This window comes from Notolepis coatsorum (assembly GCF_963971535.1).
Source record: "Notolepis coatsorum genome assembly, chromosome: 8".
Lineage (NCBI taxonomy): Eukaryota > Metazoa > Chordata > Actinopteri > Aulopiformes > Paralepididae > Notolepis > Notolepis coatsorum.
Genome location: NC_140172.1, coordinates 135,406,069 through 135,420,745, shown reverse-complemented (window position 1 = coordinate 135,420,745; position 14,677 = coordinate 135,406,069). Strand labels below are relative to the sequence as shown.

General features: G+C 43.0%; 1 protein-coding gene across 1 annotated transcript in view; it reads left to right on the top strand.

Annotated features, from left to right (window-relative positions):
- The window catches only part of LOC311233587 (sodium/potassium/calcium exchanger 3-like), a gene marked incomplete at both ends in the record, with an annotated part of 96,168 nt that overhangs the window by 21,597 nt on the left and 59,894 nt on the right, over window positions 1-14,677 (top strand). The window contains one exon of the mRNA XM_084320554.1: window positions 3,661-3,768. Coding sequence (XP_084176680.1) covers window positions 3,661-3,768 — 108 coding nt within the window. The remainder of the gene's footprint in view (window positions 1-3,660; window positions 3,769-14,677) is intronic.

Genomic DNA, 14,677 nt, shown 5'->3' with positions numbered 1-14,677 from the left:
AAAGGTGACTGTGAAATACTGAGTAATCATTTAAAAAAAATATATATATAATATCACAGAGGACCTGACATGGACAACACACACAGACACTGTTAAAAAAGGCGAAGCAGCGCCTCTACCACCTGAGACAACTCAGGAGTAACAGGGAAGATACTCCACTCCTTCTATTCTGGTGCTGTGGAGAGCATCCTGATCCTGAACATCACTGCCTGGTTTGGCAACTGCACTGCCCAGGACGCAGCTTTTCTCTGATTGGCCGCGACCCCCCGGCCCCACGCGGCAGGCAAGCGGCAGCCGTCCCACGTCCCAAATGAAATCCAAGGAGCAAGCGGCAGCAGTGGAGGACGCAGGCTGCTGACTGATTATGAAATGCGCGGAGCATAATGTATAATGTTATTTCGCGGAGCATAATGTATAATGTTATTTCGCGAGGCAGATTCACTCGTCACTGTACATCACTTCTGAAGTATAAACAAACTAGCTGACTGAACTAGAAAGCGTAACGTTATTATGTTTCGCGTTTTTAACAACCAACTACCAGATTCACTCGTCACTGTACATCACTTCTGAAGTATAAACAAACTATACTGCTGTGACGATTTTGAATATCTTAACATGTATTTACGCCCATACAATTTTTTAGATGAATGATTGTGGATATAATATAGAAAACACATCATTATGATATTGTCAGATGGCGCAAAATACAATGGTGAGTGAGAAATGTATCTCCAGTGATAAAACCCAGTGCTCTATGAGTCTCTCTCTGCCGCGAAGGCTGCCGTGAAGGGCGTGTGCTAGGGCGGTCATGTGGCCGTGTGGCCAATCAGAGAAACGCTGAATGAAAAGGCGAACACAAGTTGGTTGCCTTTAATATTCACGCGCCCAGGACAGGAAGGCTCTGCAGAGAGTGGTGCGCTCAGCAGAGCGTACTACGGGTATTGCACTACCACCCCTGCAGGACTTGTACAACAGGAGGTGCAAATCCAGAGCCTGCAGAATAATGAAGGACCCTCACCACCCCAACAATAGCCTGTTCAAGCTGCTGCGGTCAGGCAAGCGCCTCCGCATACATGCTGCAAGAACAGAGAGACTCAGGCTCAGCTTCTTCCCTCAGGCCATCAGAACACTGATCAATGATCTCTCCACACACACTGAACACACACACACACACACACACACACACACACACACACACACACACACACACACACACACACACACACACAAACACACAAACACACACACGCACACACGCACACACACACACATATTCTATTTTATTCTATTATTATTTGTATTCTTGCACAATCAAGGCGGGCATGGCCACCTTCATTTCACTACGTGTCTCGTGTGTGTATGTGACAAATAAATCTCTTGAATCTTGAATCTTGAATCTAATACATCCACAGAACTTTTAGAAAGGTGTGGAATAAATGTATTGCTTTTCCTTCCAAAAACGATTGATTAATGAATTTATAATAAAAAGAATGTTGGTGGGCCCAAATTGTACATGTTGTCGCAATGTATCACCTCCCTACTTCCCATTTCCCTACATGGAAGGCATTTTTATAAAAAGTTGTATGTACAAATAATAATGATAATAACAATACAATATAAATGACAAGGTTAACTCATTCAACGCCATAGCCACGCCCCATCTCTGCTCTCTAGCGCCAGCTTTCCATTGCCTATTTTCACGATGTGTCACGATATTTGCAGAGCTATATCTATATTCTATATTATAGCTATGGAGAAAATAGTCCAGCTCATTTGACAGACACTATTTGTAGTCAAATATTTTAAAAATAGTAAATTTTTTCATGTATACGTTTGCATGTTATCCCGTGGGGAATATTGTATAGTTTCAGAGTTATCCGGGCTAATTCCTGGAAGCTGAGTTATGGAGCGTTATGTGCATTTTGCGAACGTCTTTCGCGTTGCTCACCTGGACACGATATTATTTCCAAATAAAGGGTATATAATAGGTATTATGTTTCATCATGCAGGCATCAAAGGGGGGGGGGTCATTTTGTGATGCTCTGATCGTCAGCAACGCAACGGCATACGTTTTGAATACTACATACGTTGATCATTGCGATCGATGTGAAATCATTGTAGGATCAAAGTAGGATTGATGTCATATAGCCCCTACCTTTGATAGGAGGTATTGCAAAAAGAATATTCCAATTGTCTGATCGCGATTTCCAGTATTGATTCCCTGACATGAAATGGCACAAAATATGCATCAAGTGTGATGGATGCGTTCCAAGGTGCTCGGATGAAGTGTTTCACTTGCCTGGGTCCAAATTCTCCGCCCGAACCATATAAAATGTAACACACAGTGTGAAATAAGGTTTCAAAGGGTAGGCGATACTGCCACCTAGCAGGATTCGCCGGCATTGCACTCTCGGGGTCTCAGAATGAGTTCCAATGATAACACCAAGGTCCGTGAGAGTGTATAGAATATTAACACATCCAGTGCCAGTCACGAGAGGTTGTTGTGGGCCGTGTGGGCCGTGTGTGGCACTGCTTAATGAATGGGGATACATGCCGATGTTTGCAGTGCTAAAACTATATTAAATATTGGTTTGGTATCAGGGTTGGTTTGGTAGTCAGGGTTGGTTTGGTATCAGGGTTGGTTTGGTAGTCAGGGTTGGTTTGGTATCAGGGTTGGTTTGGTATCAGGGTTGGTTTGGTATCAGGGTTGGTTTGGTAGTCAGGGTTGGTTTGGTAGTCAGGGTTGGTTTGGTAGTCAGGGTTGGTTTGGTATCAGGGTTGGTTTTCTTTCCATTTAATCGGTCAGCAGATCTTCAAATATAGAAAGAATGATACAGTAAGTTATGGTAAAAGAAAATAAGCTGATTTAGATGATTGGTTGAATAACACCCTGCTGTCTCCCTGATGATTGGTTGAATAACACCCTGCTGTCTCCCTGCTGATTGGTTGAATAACACCCTGCTGTCTCCCTGCTGATTGGTTGAATAACACCCTGCTGTCTCCCTGATGATTGGTTGAATAACACCCTGCTGTCTCCCTGATGATTGGTTGAATAACACCCTGCTGTCTCCCTGATGATTGGTTGAATAACACCCTGCTGTCTCCCTGATGATTAGTTGAATAACACCCTGCTGTCTCCCTGATGATTGGTTGAATAACACGTCCTGTCTCCCTGCTCATTGGTTGAATAACACTAGGGCTGTCTTGTATATATTATAATTTTTTTTATTAAATTTTTTGCTAAATCAACTCTGCCTCTCTTTGTTAATTACAACAAGCAATGCTGTTTGTTATTTAAAATGAGGTTGGACTTGGCACTGACAGATTTGTGTTCATTGTGCTGCTTTTATAAAGCCTCAAATGACGGCTTACAATATTTCATGAGTGTTTCGTTTGTCTAAGATTAAAAAAGTTTAAAACTTTACAGCACTGACAAAGTTGAACAAAGTGATGTACAAGTCCCACAACATAAAAAAATATATATATATAAAAAAATATATATTATTTATAAAACCTTTTTTTTTCTTCACAAAGCTTCGAATTAAAATCGAATCTCGGCCCCGAATGTTCGAATTCCAAAAAATCGAAGGTCAGCCCTAAATAAAACCCTGCTGTCCCCCTGCTGATTGGTTGAATAACACCCTGCTGTCCCCCTGACAGACCCGGAGCGCTCGGCGTTGCGGTCAGGAGGTGACGGTCTCCTGGTCTCCAGACGCAGGCTGATGCAACACAAGACCGACAACCAGAGTGTTGATCCTGACAGAGCAGGTGAGTCCCACATAGGGGGGAATTAACTCAATCAGCGAATGAATGGGGATATATGCCGGTGTTTGCTGGGCTAAAACTATATTAAATATCATAGCTATGGATATAAAACTATTGCCCATGTGACATTGAGTATCTATCGTTCAATTTGTGAAAAAGAAACAATCGCAGTGAAGGGATTCTTGGATCAACGCAAGATTGATACCATATAGCCCTAACCTTTACTAGGATGTACTCCAAAAAGAATATTCCAATTATCTGATCGCCATTCCAAGTATTGATGTCAATCGTGTTGCCAACATAATCCACCAAAGAACATGAACCGGGAGTGCTTGATTCTCCTCAATCCATGCGTTATAAACGCTTGTCCTGCCCGACAAGGAAAACCCCGCCCGGACACTTTAGATCGATGCACAGCTCAAGACAGAGAGTTTCAAATTATGTGCAATACCGGCCGCAAGACGGCAGACGGCGGTATTGGACGTTTGCGATCTCAGACTCATTCCCAATGATAACACAGGCTCCCTGGATGGATTATGAATGGGAATATCGAATAAAAGAAATAACGATAGAAAACCCGACTTTTCTCGGGTTTGGCGCTCAAGCGTCGGCGAGTTAACCCGACTTTATTCGTGAGTGGCGCCCAATGAGTTAATGTACAAACGTTTGTGATGCACACTAAAGAATCTGACGAGCCTCTGATAATTCCTTCTTCTTCAGTTACACAGATATTGTGATGTATCGTAGATTACATTTCTTGCAATATATCAATTATCGCAGATATTGTATATAATTGTAATATTATCGTTATCAAGGGCCAAATATTGTGAGTTACTCGTATCATCCCACACCTCAACCACACACCAGGGCTGTTGGAATTAATTTCAATATTAGAATTGTAAAAAAGTAAAAAATATTAAATAAAAAAAGTATGAATATGAGATAAACGGAAAACGCATGTCCCTGTAATTCAGCCAATAAATGGGTGTTACGCAGCACAGCCCAATGCTGATACTAATTTGACATCTTTGATGCGGTAGTGATATGTAAATTGTACCATTAACCTCTTAAACCTGACGGGTCCAATACCGGACCCAAGCCATAAATCCATGTCTACAGACTGTATTAATGTTGCGCCTAATCCTGTCAAAACAGCAGTCATAGTGTATATTTTCAGCAATACGTTTGTTTACCAATAGGTTAAAGTGTTATTAGTGAAATATCAGTTTAGGAAATGCATTCATAAACAAGCGAAAATATAGACGCTAAAAGCTCCATGCTGCCATTTTGTTTGTAGTCATAATGATGAAGGACAGACATGGCTTTCAATGAGCGTTGACATTTCGAAAAACGACATTACCCAGCTCAAGCCAGCTCCTGTCAATCAAATTTGTTGTGGAATAACTTCTTTTATTTTTCGGGATTATCTACCACAAAACTGAACGTTATTGGCATAAATTAGAACGCAGTTAGTTTATATACTGTACCTTTCTGTGAACGTTTAGCAAAAATCCACATTGCAATCCCATTCAAAATGGTGGATCAGTTTCCAGAATAGAAAAGTAACTGTATTTAGATTTCATTCACAGTTCTTGCTGCACGCCTGGTGATACTAAATCCAGTTTGATCTCTGCCATTGGAAAGAGTAGATTTGGCCCGATCCATAGATATGCAACTTGACTATAATGAGGTCATTTATAGGCCTGATATTCTATATTCTATAATAATATTTCAAATTGCATGTGTCCGGATGGCAGAACAAAACCTTCTGTTTAATCATCTTCCCTTTATTCATTTGCTTAGATTTTTTGTACACGTGATCCCAAGAAGGTGCTGAACGAGCTCAGTGTTTGAAAATTGATATTCTCATTTGGTTCATCACAATCTACTCAAGCCTAGTAACATCAGTCGAGAATGCAGAATGCGAGTAACAGACACAATATTTCTGAGACTGGGAATACATTCCCTGAGATCCATAGATGTCCCTAGATACCAAGAACATGCAAATGGACCTTGTAGAAGTGGAGCAATCTTCCATTTATTTAGGTATGTACTTTTAGGTGGATTTTCAGAAAAAATGGCTAGGGCTTAAGAGGTTAAATATATCTCTACCGCAAAGCTAAAGTTGATTTAATTCTATTCTGAAAGAAAGCTACCGTGTGTCGCCGGTGTATGTTGCTCAGTCTCTGGCATACAAAATTTAAAATGTTTACCCTACAGTATGTATTTATGTATGTCCATGACATGGGCAGTTCAGAGCTAGCTAGCTGGCTGATCTAGCTGTTTCAGCATTTGATCTGTGAAATGATCTGCTCTAATTGGTCAACCTTTCAGCATGTGATGTCCGTTATGATGTCATAATGATGTCATATAGATGTGGCCTCATGAGAGGTCTACTGCGTCAGTCAACCCATACAGCAGGGGCTTAACCTCATTGGACAGCCCGACGGTGGGCCGCCACGCACTCGCGCAAACGTCACCGCACTTTGCTCTCATCTGTCGGCTCCGGGCTGCGTTTTTCGCCAATCAACCAATACATTGTTGGAACATTTAATTTTCCCCCTTTCGATCGTCACCCCACTCAACCTATTGCGTGCTTCCAATCTCGAGTTACAAGACGAAACATCCGGCGAGCGTCATTTGACAAGCCATTCGGACCACGTCCTGTTTGGCCCTGTCCTGAGAGGACCAATGACCCCAGACGGTGATAATGATTGACCGCCTTTGTAGCCAAGGAGCGTCTGCTCTGCGCTGAGAGTGGGGGAAGGTGACACAAGAAGAAGAAGAAGTCCATTGTTTTGACGAGAGCCTCTGAATGAATGGGAGCGGACGGCCATTTTGGTAAAACATTCATTTTCCGTGGGATTTTTTATAAACTTTGGACCTGTACTACATAAGACTTCAGGCTATGGAACCGTTATATATTCCAGCTCCTACCTCTCAGCTGGAACCCAAAAAACAGACATCTGGCAACAAGTAAATAGAAATGTAAGTACTGACAAAATGTTTACTTCTGTGTGTTCAAACTCTATTTCATTAGCACTCAAATGGATTTTTCGTTCAGAATGTTACCTTTCAAAAGAGACCAGACTCATGCATGTGCTATAAGTATAAAGTATACTAAATTGCAAATTACTTTGGGTATGCAATCGAATCTTTTTTTAAATAAATGAGCCCCATTTTGCCCGATGCTTAAGTGGTTAATAAAGCTAATAAACACCCTCTCTTCTCTTCTTGATAAAAACCAACAGGGTGGAAATGACTTGTATTCCCTCCCTGCCATGCCTACAGAGTGTCTGATTGGATTCTATTTTTGCTAACACACCCTGTCAGATATTTTTCTTTTTCTTTGTCGAGACAGTAGGAAGGCTGAGAGGGAGACAGAGTAGGGGAGACACAGGAGAGAAGGTTCTTCATTGACACAGTAGGAAGGCTGAGAGGGAGACAGAGTAAGAGAGACACAGGAGAGAAGGTTCTGTATTGAGACAGTAGGAAGGCTGAGAGGGAGACAGAGTAGGGGAGACACAGGAGAGAAGGTTCTTTATTGAGACAGCAGGAAGGCTGAGAGGGAGACAGAGTAGAGGAGACACAGGAGAGAAGGTTCTTTATTGAGACAGTAGGAAGGCTGAGAGGGAGACAGAGTAGGGGAGACACAGGAGAGAAGGTTCTTTATTGAGACAGTAGGAAGGCTGAGAGGGAGACAGAGTAGGGGAGACACAGGAGAGAATGTTCTTTATTGAGACAGTAGGAAGGCTGAGAGGGAGACAGAGTAGGGGAGACACAGGAGAGAAGGTTCTTTATTGAGACAGCAGGAAGGCTGAGAGGGAGACAGAGTAGGGGAGACAAAGGAGAGAAGGTTCTTTATTGAGACAGCAGGAAGGCTGAGAGGGAGACAGAGTAGAGGAGACACAGGAGAGAAGGTTCTTTATTGAGACAGTAGGAAGGCTGAGAGGGAGACAGAGTAGAGGAGACACAGGAGAGAAGGTTCTTTATTGAGACAGTAGGAAGGCTGAGAGGGAGACAGAGTAGGGGAGACACAGGAAAGAAGGTTCTTTATTGAGACAGTAGGAAGGCTGAGAGGGAGACAGAGTAGGGGAGACACAGGAGAGAAGGTTCTTTATTGAGACAGTAGGAAGGCTGAGAGGGAGACAGAGTAGGGGAGACACAGGAGAGAATGTTCTTTATTGAGACAGTAGGAAGGCTGAGAGGGAGACAGAGTAGGGGAGACACAGGAGAGAATGTTCTTTATTGAGACAGTAGGAAGGCTGAGAGGGAGACAGAGTAGGGGAGACACAGGAGAGAAGGTTCTTTATTGAGACAGCAGGAAGGCTGAGAGGGAGACAGAGTAGGGGAGACAAAGGAGAGAAGGTTCTTTATTGAGACAGTAGGAAGGCTGAGAGGGAGACAGAGTAGAGGAGACACAGGAGAGAAGGTTCTTTATTGAGACAGTAGGAAGGCTGAGAGGGAGACAGAGTAGAGGAGACACAGGAGAGAAGGTTCTTTATTGAGACAGTAGGAAGGCTGAGAGGGAGACAGAGTAGGGGAGACACAGGAAAGAAGGTTCTTTATTGAGACAGTAGGAAGGCTGAGAGGGAGACAGAGTAGGAGAGACACAGGAGACAAGGTTCTGTATTGAGACAGTAGGAAGGCTGAGATGGAGACAGAGGAGAGAAGACAACTGCTCTACCTCCCCCAGCCACTGTCGCCCCCGAATTACATGTAGTCTACCCCTGCTGTCCTTGAATCAAATCATACAGAGAACCTTTTCTCCTGTGTCTCCCGCCTTCCTACTATCTCAATAAAGTACCTTATCTCCTGTGTCTCCCTCCCTACTGGTCTATATAGGTTCCAAGCCACAGTCTAAGGAAAATCGGGGATGCAGCGTTTGCAAACTATGCACCAAAGTTATGGAACACACTACCTATGGACATTAGGGAAGCTAGATCTCTTCAAATTTTCAAAAATAAGCTAAAAACGTACCTCTTCACCATAGCCTTCTAATACAGGCGTTGATTGTACTGTAGCACTATTTTACTCTGTCCATTCTATTGCATAATTTTACTATCTATTCTATTCTACTATTCTATTATTGCACTGTATTATTTTACTCTGTCTATTGCTTTTTATTACAGGTTCAAAACTGTCAGTATTAAACTGTGTGGGTATCAAACAAGAGACTGTCAGGCTTTAAAACTGTTGTTAGATTTCGACCATAATCAGCCAGTATCACCTCTTCATCTGTGTTTGTGTAGTTTCTGCGTTGTGTTTATCTCTCTCTCCGAAGTCGACCGTCTCATAGTGGCTGTACATCGAATGTCATCCCCCTTATATGCAATCCGTAATCATAAGAATTGGACACAGGCAACGTGATACCTTTCTTGGAAAACGTTGTTTATTCCATAAACAAAGCCTCGTAATCAGATGGAAACCAGTTCTGTATTGTCCTTGAAAAGTCTTTGGAAGAAACTAAATTCATTATTCTAATGATCTCTCCTTTCACCCCGCTCGGTGGTCGTCGCGGCCTAGCTGTTATCCAAAAGCCTTCTTGGTTGTCGTGCCACGTCAGTCCCCCCCGCGAGGGAAGGGGGGGGAATTCGTTTCAAAGTCTCTGATCAAGCTTCTTCTCGTCTGTGCCTCGTATCTGAATCTAACCTACACTGCAAGAAACTCACAGCTATAAACTATAGTCCTTAGCAACGGCTAACCCGCCCCTTCGTCTTGTTACTATGTGACACGCTGTCTTCTTTGACCCAAATCACTATAGCAACGGCCCATAGCTCTGACCAAAACCCTGCCTGCTCAGTGCTTATCTAGTTGTTTATGGTACAAGCTGCCGAACGACCTCGGAGCACTGGGCTCTCTGCTACCGTTTACCAAGTCCAGGTAGCCTACAGATCCTCTCTCACTGATGAACATCTGGCAGCTGTGCTTCGCATCTCCACCTCAGACATGCAACCTGACTTTGATGGACTTGTTAAAGCTCAACAGAGACTGGATTTCTCACACTGAATGAAAAAAAAAATAACTGGAGAACACTAAAATGTGGAAATATAACAAGTGAAATGGGACAATTGATATTATTTTTTCTTTTTTTTGCACAGTTCTAAAAACATTAAATGTTTAATATAGGCATGTAAAGTAAAAAAGGCTACAAAACTGGGACACTTTTCTTTACACAGTTCAGTGACATGTCTTGTTTATTTTTGCTATAAGATGATGTGATGTCTTTAGAAAGCTAAGAAAATCCTTGTTTCAATAATATATGAAACTCAAAATGCCCTTTGTTATTAATGTTTCACATTTTGTTTATCATTTTGGAAATAAATTCTATTTGAATAAATGATATTTTTGAAAGCTAACCTCACCTTTTAATTGCCAAATAATAACATATACTCTTACCAGGGGTCAAAACAATGCCATTTACTGATTTTTATATAGAAATAAAATGTATATTATGCATAATTGAGTTTGGAATTTTGGCCCGGCCCCCCAACATATTTTCAGTTGCTCATTCGGCCCCCTGGGAAAAATAATTGCCCACCCCTGATCTAGATGCAGAGTATAGGGGTCTTGAGGATGTGTAGTTAGAGACCAGACTGTACCATCTAGATGCAGAGTATAGGGGTCTTGAGGATGTGTAGTTAGAGACCAGACTGTACCATCTAGATGCAGAGAGTATAGGGGTCTTGAGGATGTGTAGTTAGAGACCAGACTGTACCATCTAGATGCAGAGTATAGGGGTCTTGAGGATGTGTAGTTAGAGACCAGACTGTACCATCTAGATGCAGAGTATAGGGGTCTTGACGGTGTGTAGTTAGAGACCATTGACCGGAGGGAGCTGTTTCCTTAGTTTGACAGAATGCCAGATCAAGAATCTTGAAGTGTATTTGTGTGGCGATGGGAAACCAGTGCAGCTCTGAGAGGTGGGGTGATGCAGGCACGTTGGAAGGGGGGGTGCGGGGGGTGCTGCAGTCCAGTTATTGCAATTTTTATTTTTATTTTTTTATGACAGTATTTATATATTTGTATATTATATACTGTAACTGTATAACTGTAACACTGTATATTATAAGTTTATCCTGCTCAAAGCACTTCACCATTTTAATATTGTGTGTATTGAGCCGTACTGTATTGTAGCCATTCTCCAATCTGTTAAATAAAGTTTTCATTCATTCATTACACTACTGTACGTACACAATCATACGTGTAAAACCGACAAGATTGCAGCAGAGTAGATTTTCGAGTGATGACAGACTGACACAGACTTATTGAATGACAGGTGAAACAACTAATTGTATTCACCTCCCGTCTCCCGCCGTTCCCACGCGCCATGAACCACTGAGCTACTGTGATACAGTGCTTGCGCAGTCAGTCGATTTTAGCTAGTAGTCAGACTTTGCTAGCACAGAATGTCTCACTCGCAGAAAAGAAAAATATCAGATTTATTTTCTAAACGTCCCGCCGGTCCCAGTGACAGTCCCACAAAATCTGATAAACGTCAGAGAGAGACAGAGACGACAGGTTCAGCCTCAGCATCAGGTATTGAAGAGTTAACTGAGTCTGTTCCCCTATACCCCCCCTCGGGCGCCAGGGGCTTCCACTGAGGGGTGATGCAAATAGGGATGGGGTGTTATGGCAGCTCATGATGGAAAGAGTGCGCACCGAGTTTGATTCCGAGTTGAAGAATTGGCTCCAAAAGAGAGACAACTGGATGTCCAACAACATCCAAAACGAAATCTTACAGCTGTTTGCCCATGATATTCAGCGACAAATTAGAGGCAAAGCATCTAAAAGCCCATTCTTTGGCTTGAGCGCTGACGGAACCACTGATGTCACTCACTGGAAAAGAACAATTCTTGTGTAATATACAGTTCACCGATGACAACTTGGAAGCTCAGAACTTCTTTTGGGGTTTTTACAATGCCCGGCCCAGACACAACAGCCGAGACGCTGTTTTTGTGTATAAAAGACTTTTACGCCTCGACCTGCCCATGGAGATTTATGGATTTTCAGTTTTTTTGTAATTGATAAATACAATATTTTATTCAACTTCAGCCCTGATCATAACACCACATATTCATTTTATAATTCTAACCCTTTAAATGCCAGTGTGTGTGTGATGGCATATATTTGCAATATATCAAATGCAAAGTAGATTTTTCTGGGGGGGATTATTACAGGCTAGCATGTGTCAATGATTAGCAGTTTTTTGTAAGGGTCCCGCCTCCACCAATCACATGTGGCTCCCTTTGTGTGTGTGTGAGAGCAAGAGAGAGAGAGAGATAGTTCTCCAACTTGTGTGAGTTGCAGTGATCTCCTGGTTGTTCCCCACCTAGGTTGCGCTGGTGCAACTAGAAACACTGGCCTGGCCTGCTTCTAAGTTCAGTGGCCTGACTGCAATTTTTTTTCTTCTTTTTTTTTATCATCTGGCGACCCCCCGCGGCGGCTCAAAGGCCGCACCCCCTACCGATTTAAAGTTCCAACGTGCCTGGGGTGATGTGGGTTGACTGGTATGGTGGAGACCAGGCAGGCCGCTGAGATCTGTATGAGTTGAAACGCCTTAAAACCAGCTAGCAGACAGAGCATTGCAATAGTCTGAGACATGCCTGTTGATTGCATGGGGTGTTGGGTGAGTATTGCAATAGTCTGAGACATGCCTGTTGATTGCATGGGGTGTTCGGTAGCTAGCTTCTTTTGTCAGGAAGAATCCTTTTTACATTAGCTCAGTAAGAATCTGCAGGTTTTGGTTGTTGAGGCGATGTGAGCAGAGAAGTCCAGCCGGTCGTCAAGGATCACACCTAGGGTTCTTGGCAGTCAGCATAACAGTGATATGAAAAGGCATGAGAAGTGATAATGTTATCCAAAGATTTGGTGTAGAGAGAGAAGAGAAAGGCCAGGGCCCTGGGGGACACCCGTCTGCAGGGGCCCGATATGGTGCCTCTCCACCATACCTGATAGGAGCAGTTGTGGAGGTATATTAGAACAACCATGCTATGGTTTCTTTGAGAGTCTCACTCTAAGCAACATATAAGATCAAATAATTTAAATATTTTAAAGAATTTAACTATCTTAGAATTGATGTCTCTTGGGGCGCTCAAGTAGCACACCAAGTACTGCGCTGCGTCGCAACACGGCCATCCCGGGTTCGACTCCCGGACCCGGCGACCTTTGCCGAATGTCTTCTTCCTCTCTCTCTCTCTCTCTACTGGACTGCCCGGTAGTAAAAAACCAATAGAAATCTACCAAAAACATAATGATAAAAAAAAATAATAATAATATGTGTCTCTTAGAATGTTAGCATCTTTATATTGAGAGCTCATTGGTCTCTGATTCTCAAATGGTCTCAAATGGGATCTTTGGTGATCATCTTTGATCTTTGGTGATCATCTTTGATCTTTGGTGATCCTAAGGGACCTTTTAGGCACAATAATTCAGAAACCTTTCCTATTTCTCCTGAAATTTAAACGAGATCCTAGTAGGTGCCACATCTTCCCTCCTGGGATCTTGCGGACGTACAAGATATGCTGCCTCATGTGGTATATTGCAGTGTTTGGTATATAGAGTCTATAGACAGAGAGGACGCCTGAACAGTGTCTTCCACACAGGGGCTGACATGTTTTATAAACACAGTCTGTTAAGTACGTAAGCTACGGGTTCCATTTGGTAATTTAGAAATCTGCAGGTCACGTGACACGATCCACCAACCATCGTTTGACTACAATCCTTTAGAAATCCCTGCAAACCATTCGATAGACCGTCCTGAAGATTTAGGAGTGTTATTTGGTGTTTGGCAGGTGTTTATGTGTGTTGGTGTGTGTAGGAGCCATAATGTAAGTTTCAGTATTCTCAGTATTATGGTGTTGTTTGGTCAGTTGTACTGTCACTTTAGGTGGTGGGCGTGTTCACGGGGGTTTGGCGGTAATGGGAGTGTTCTTATGGAATTTCATTCACCTTTTCACTTGGTTGACAGTTTTACGGAAAGAGGGGGTGAGATTGGAGCGCATAATTTCTATTGACCGCAAACGCAAACACAAGAACGCAAGATAGTTTACAAGAACGCAAACGCAAGAACGCAAGATAGTTTACAAGAACGCAAACGCAATCGCAATATAGTATTACAAGAACGCAACAGTATTAGTATTAGTGTATGTAATTACGTGTATTTCGTCTGTTTCATGAAGCAAAAGAATAGACGTTTGAAAAGCATATTCTGGATGTGGAACGGAATTATTTTACGATGCGCGTCAAAGTGTTTGTACTCCTTTGCTTAGCCTCTCGGCACGGCGACTACCGCAACAGTGTCTATGTTTGTGGTGGGTGGTAGTCAGGGACGCTCAGTGAGCGCTGTGCTGTTATGTAATAATAATAATAATAATAATAATAATAATAATAATAATAATAAACTGTATTTGTATAGCACCTTTCATACAAGAAATGCAGCTCAAAGTGCTTCATGGCAGTAAAAAAAAAAGATGAGCAAAACAGACAAAGTCAAGGTAAAACATACAGTAGAACACCAGATTACAGGCGGCTGGGTGGCGGAGTGGGCAAGGCACTCGCCACCAAGGCACTCGCCACCAAGGCACTCGCCACCAGCTCTCGGCGTTGCTTCCGGCTTGGCCGGCCGTCGTACTAACACAATTGGCAGTGTTAGAGGGTCGGAAAGCCGGTGGGTGGGTCCTGGTCGTTGTAAACAGCGACTCCTACAGTTCGGTCGGGGCGCCTGCTCAGCGAGGAAAGGATCTAAGGGGGGTAGTGTGATCCTTCCACACGTTACACCCTCTCAGAGAGTCCGCGTTGCCAGGTGAAAAGAAGCGGTGAGCTGGGTACACGTGTCGGAGGAAGCATGTGATAGCCTCCACTCTCCCAGACCGACTGTAGGGGGTAGGTGCGCAGCGACCAGGAAGGGGAT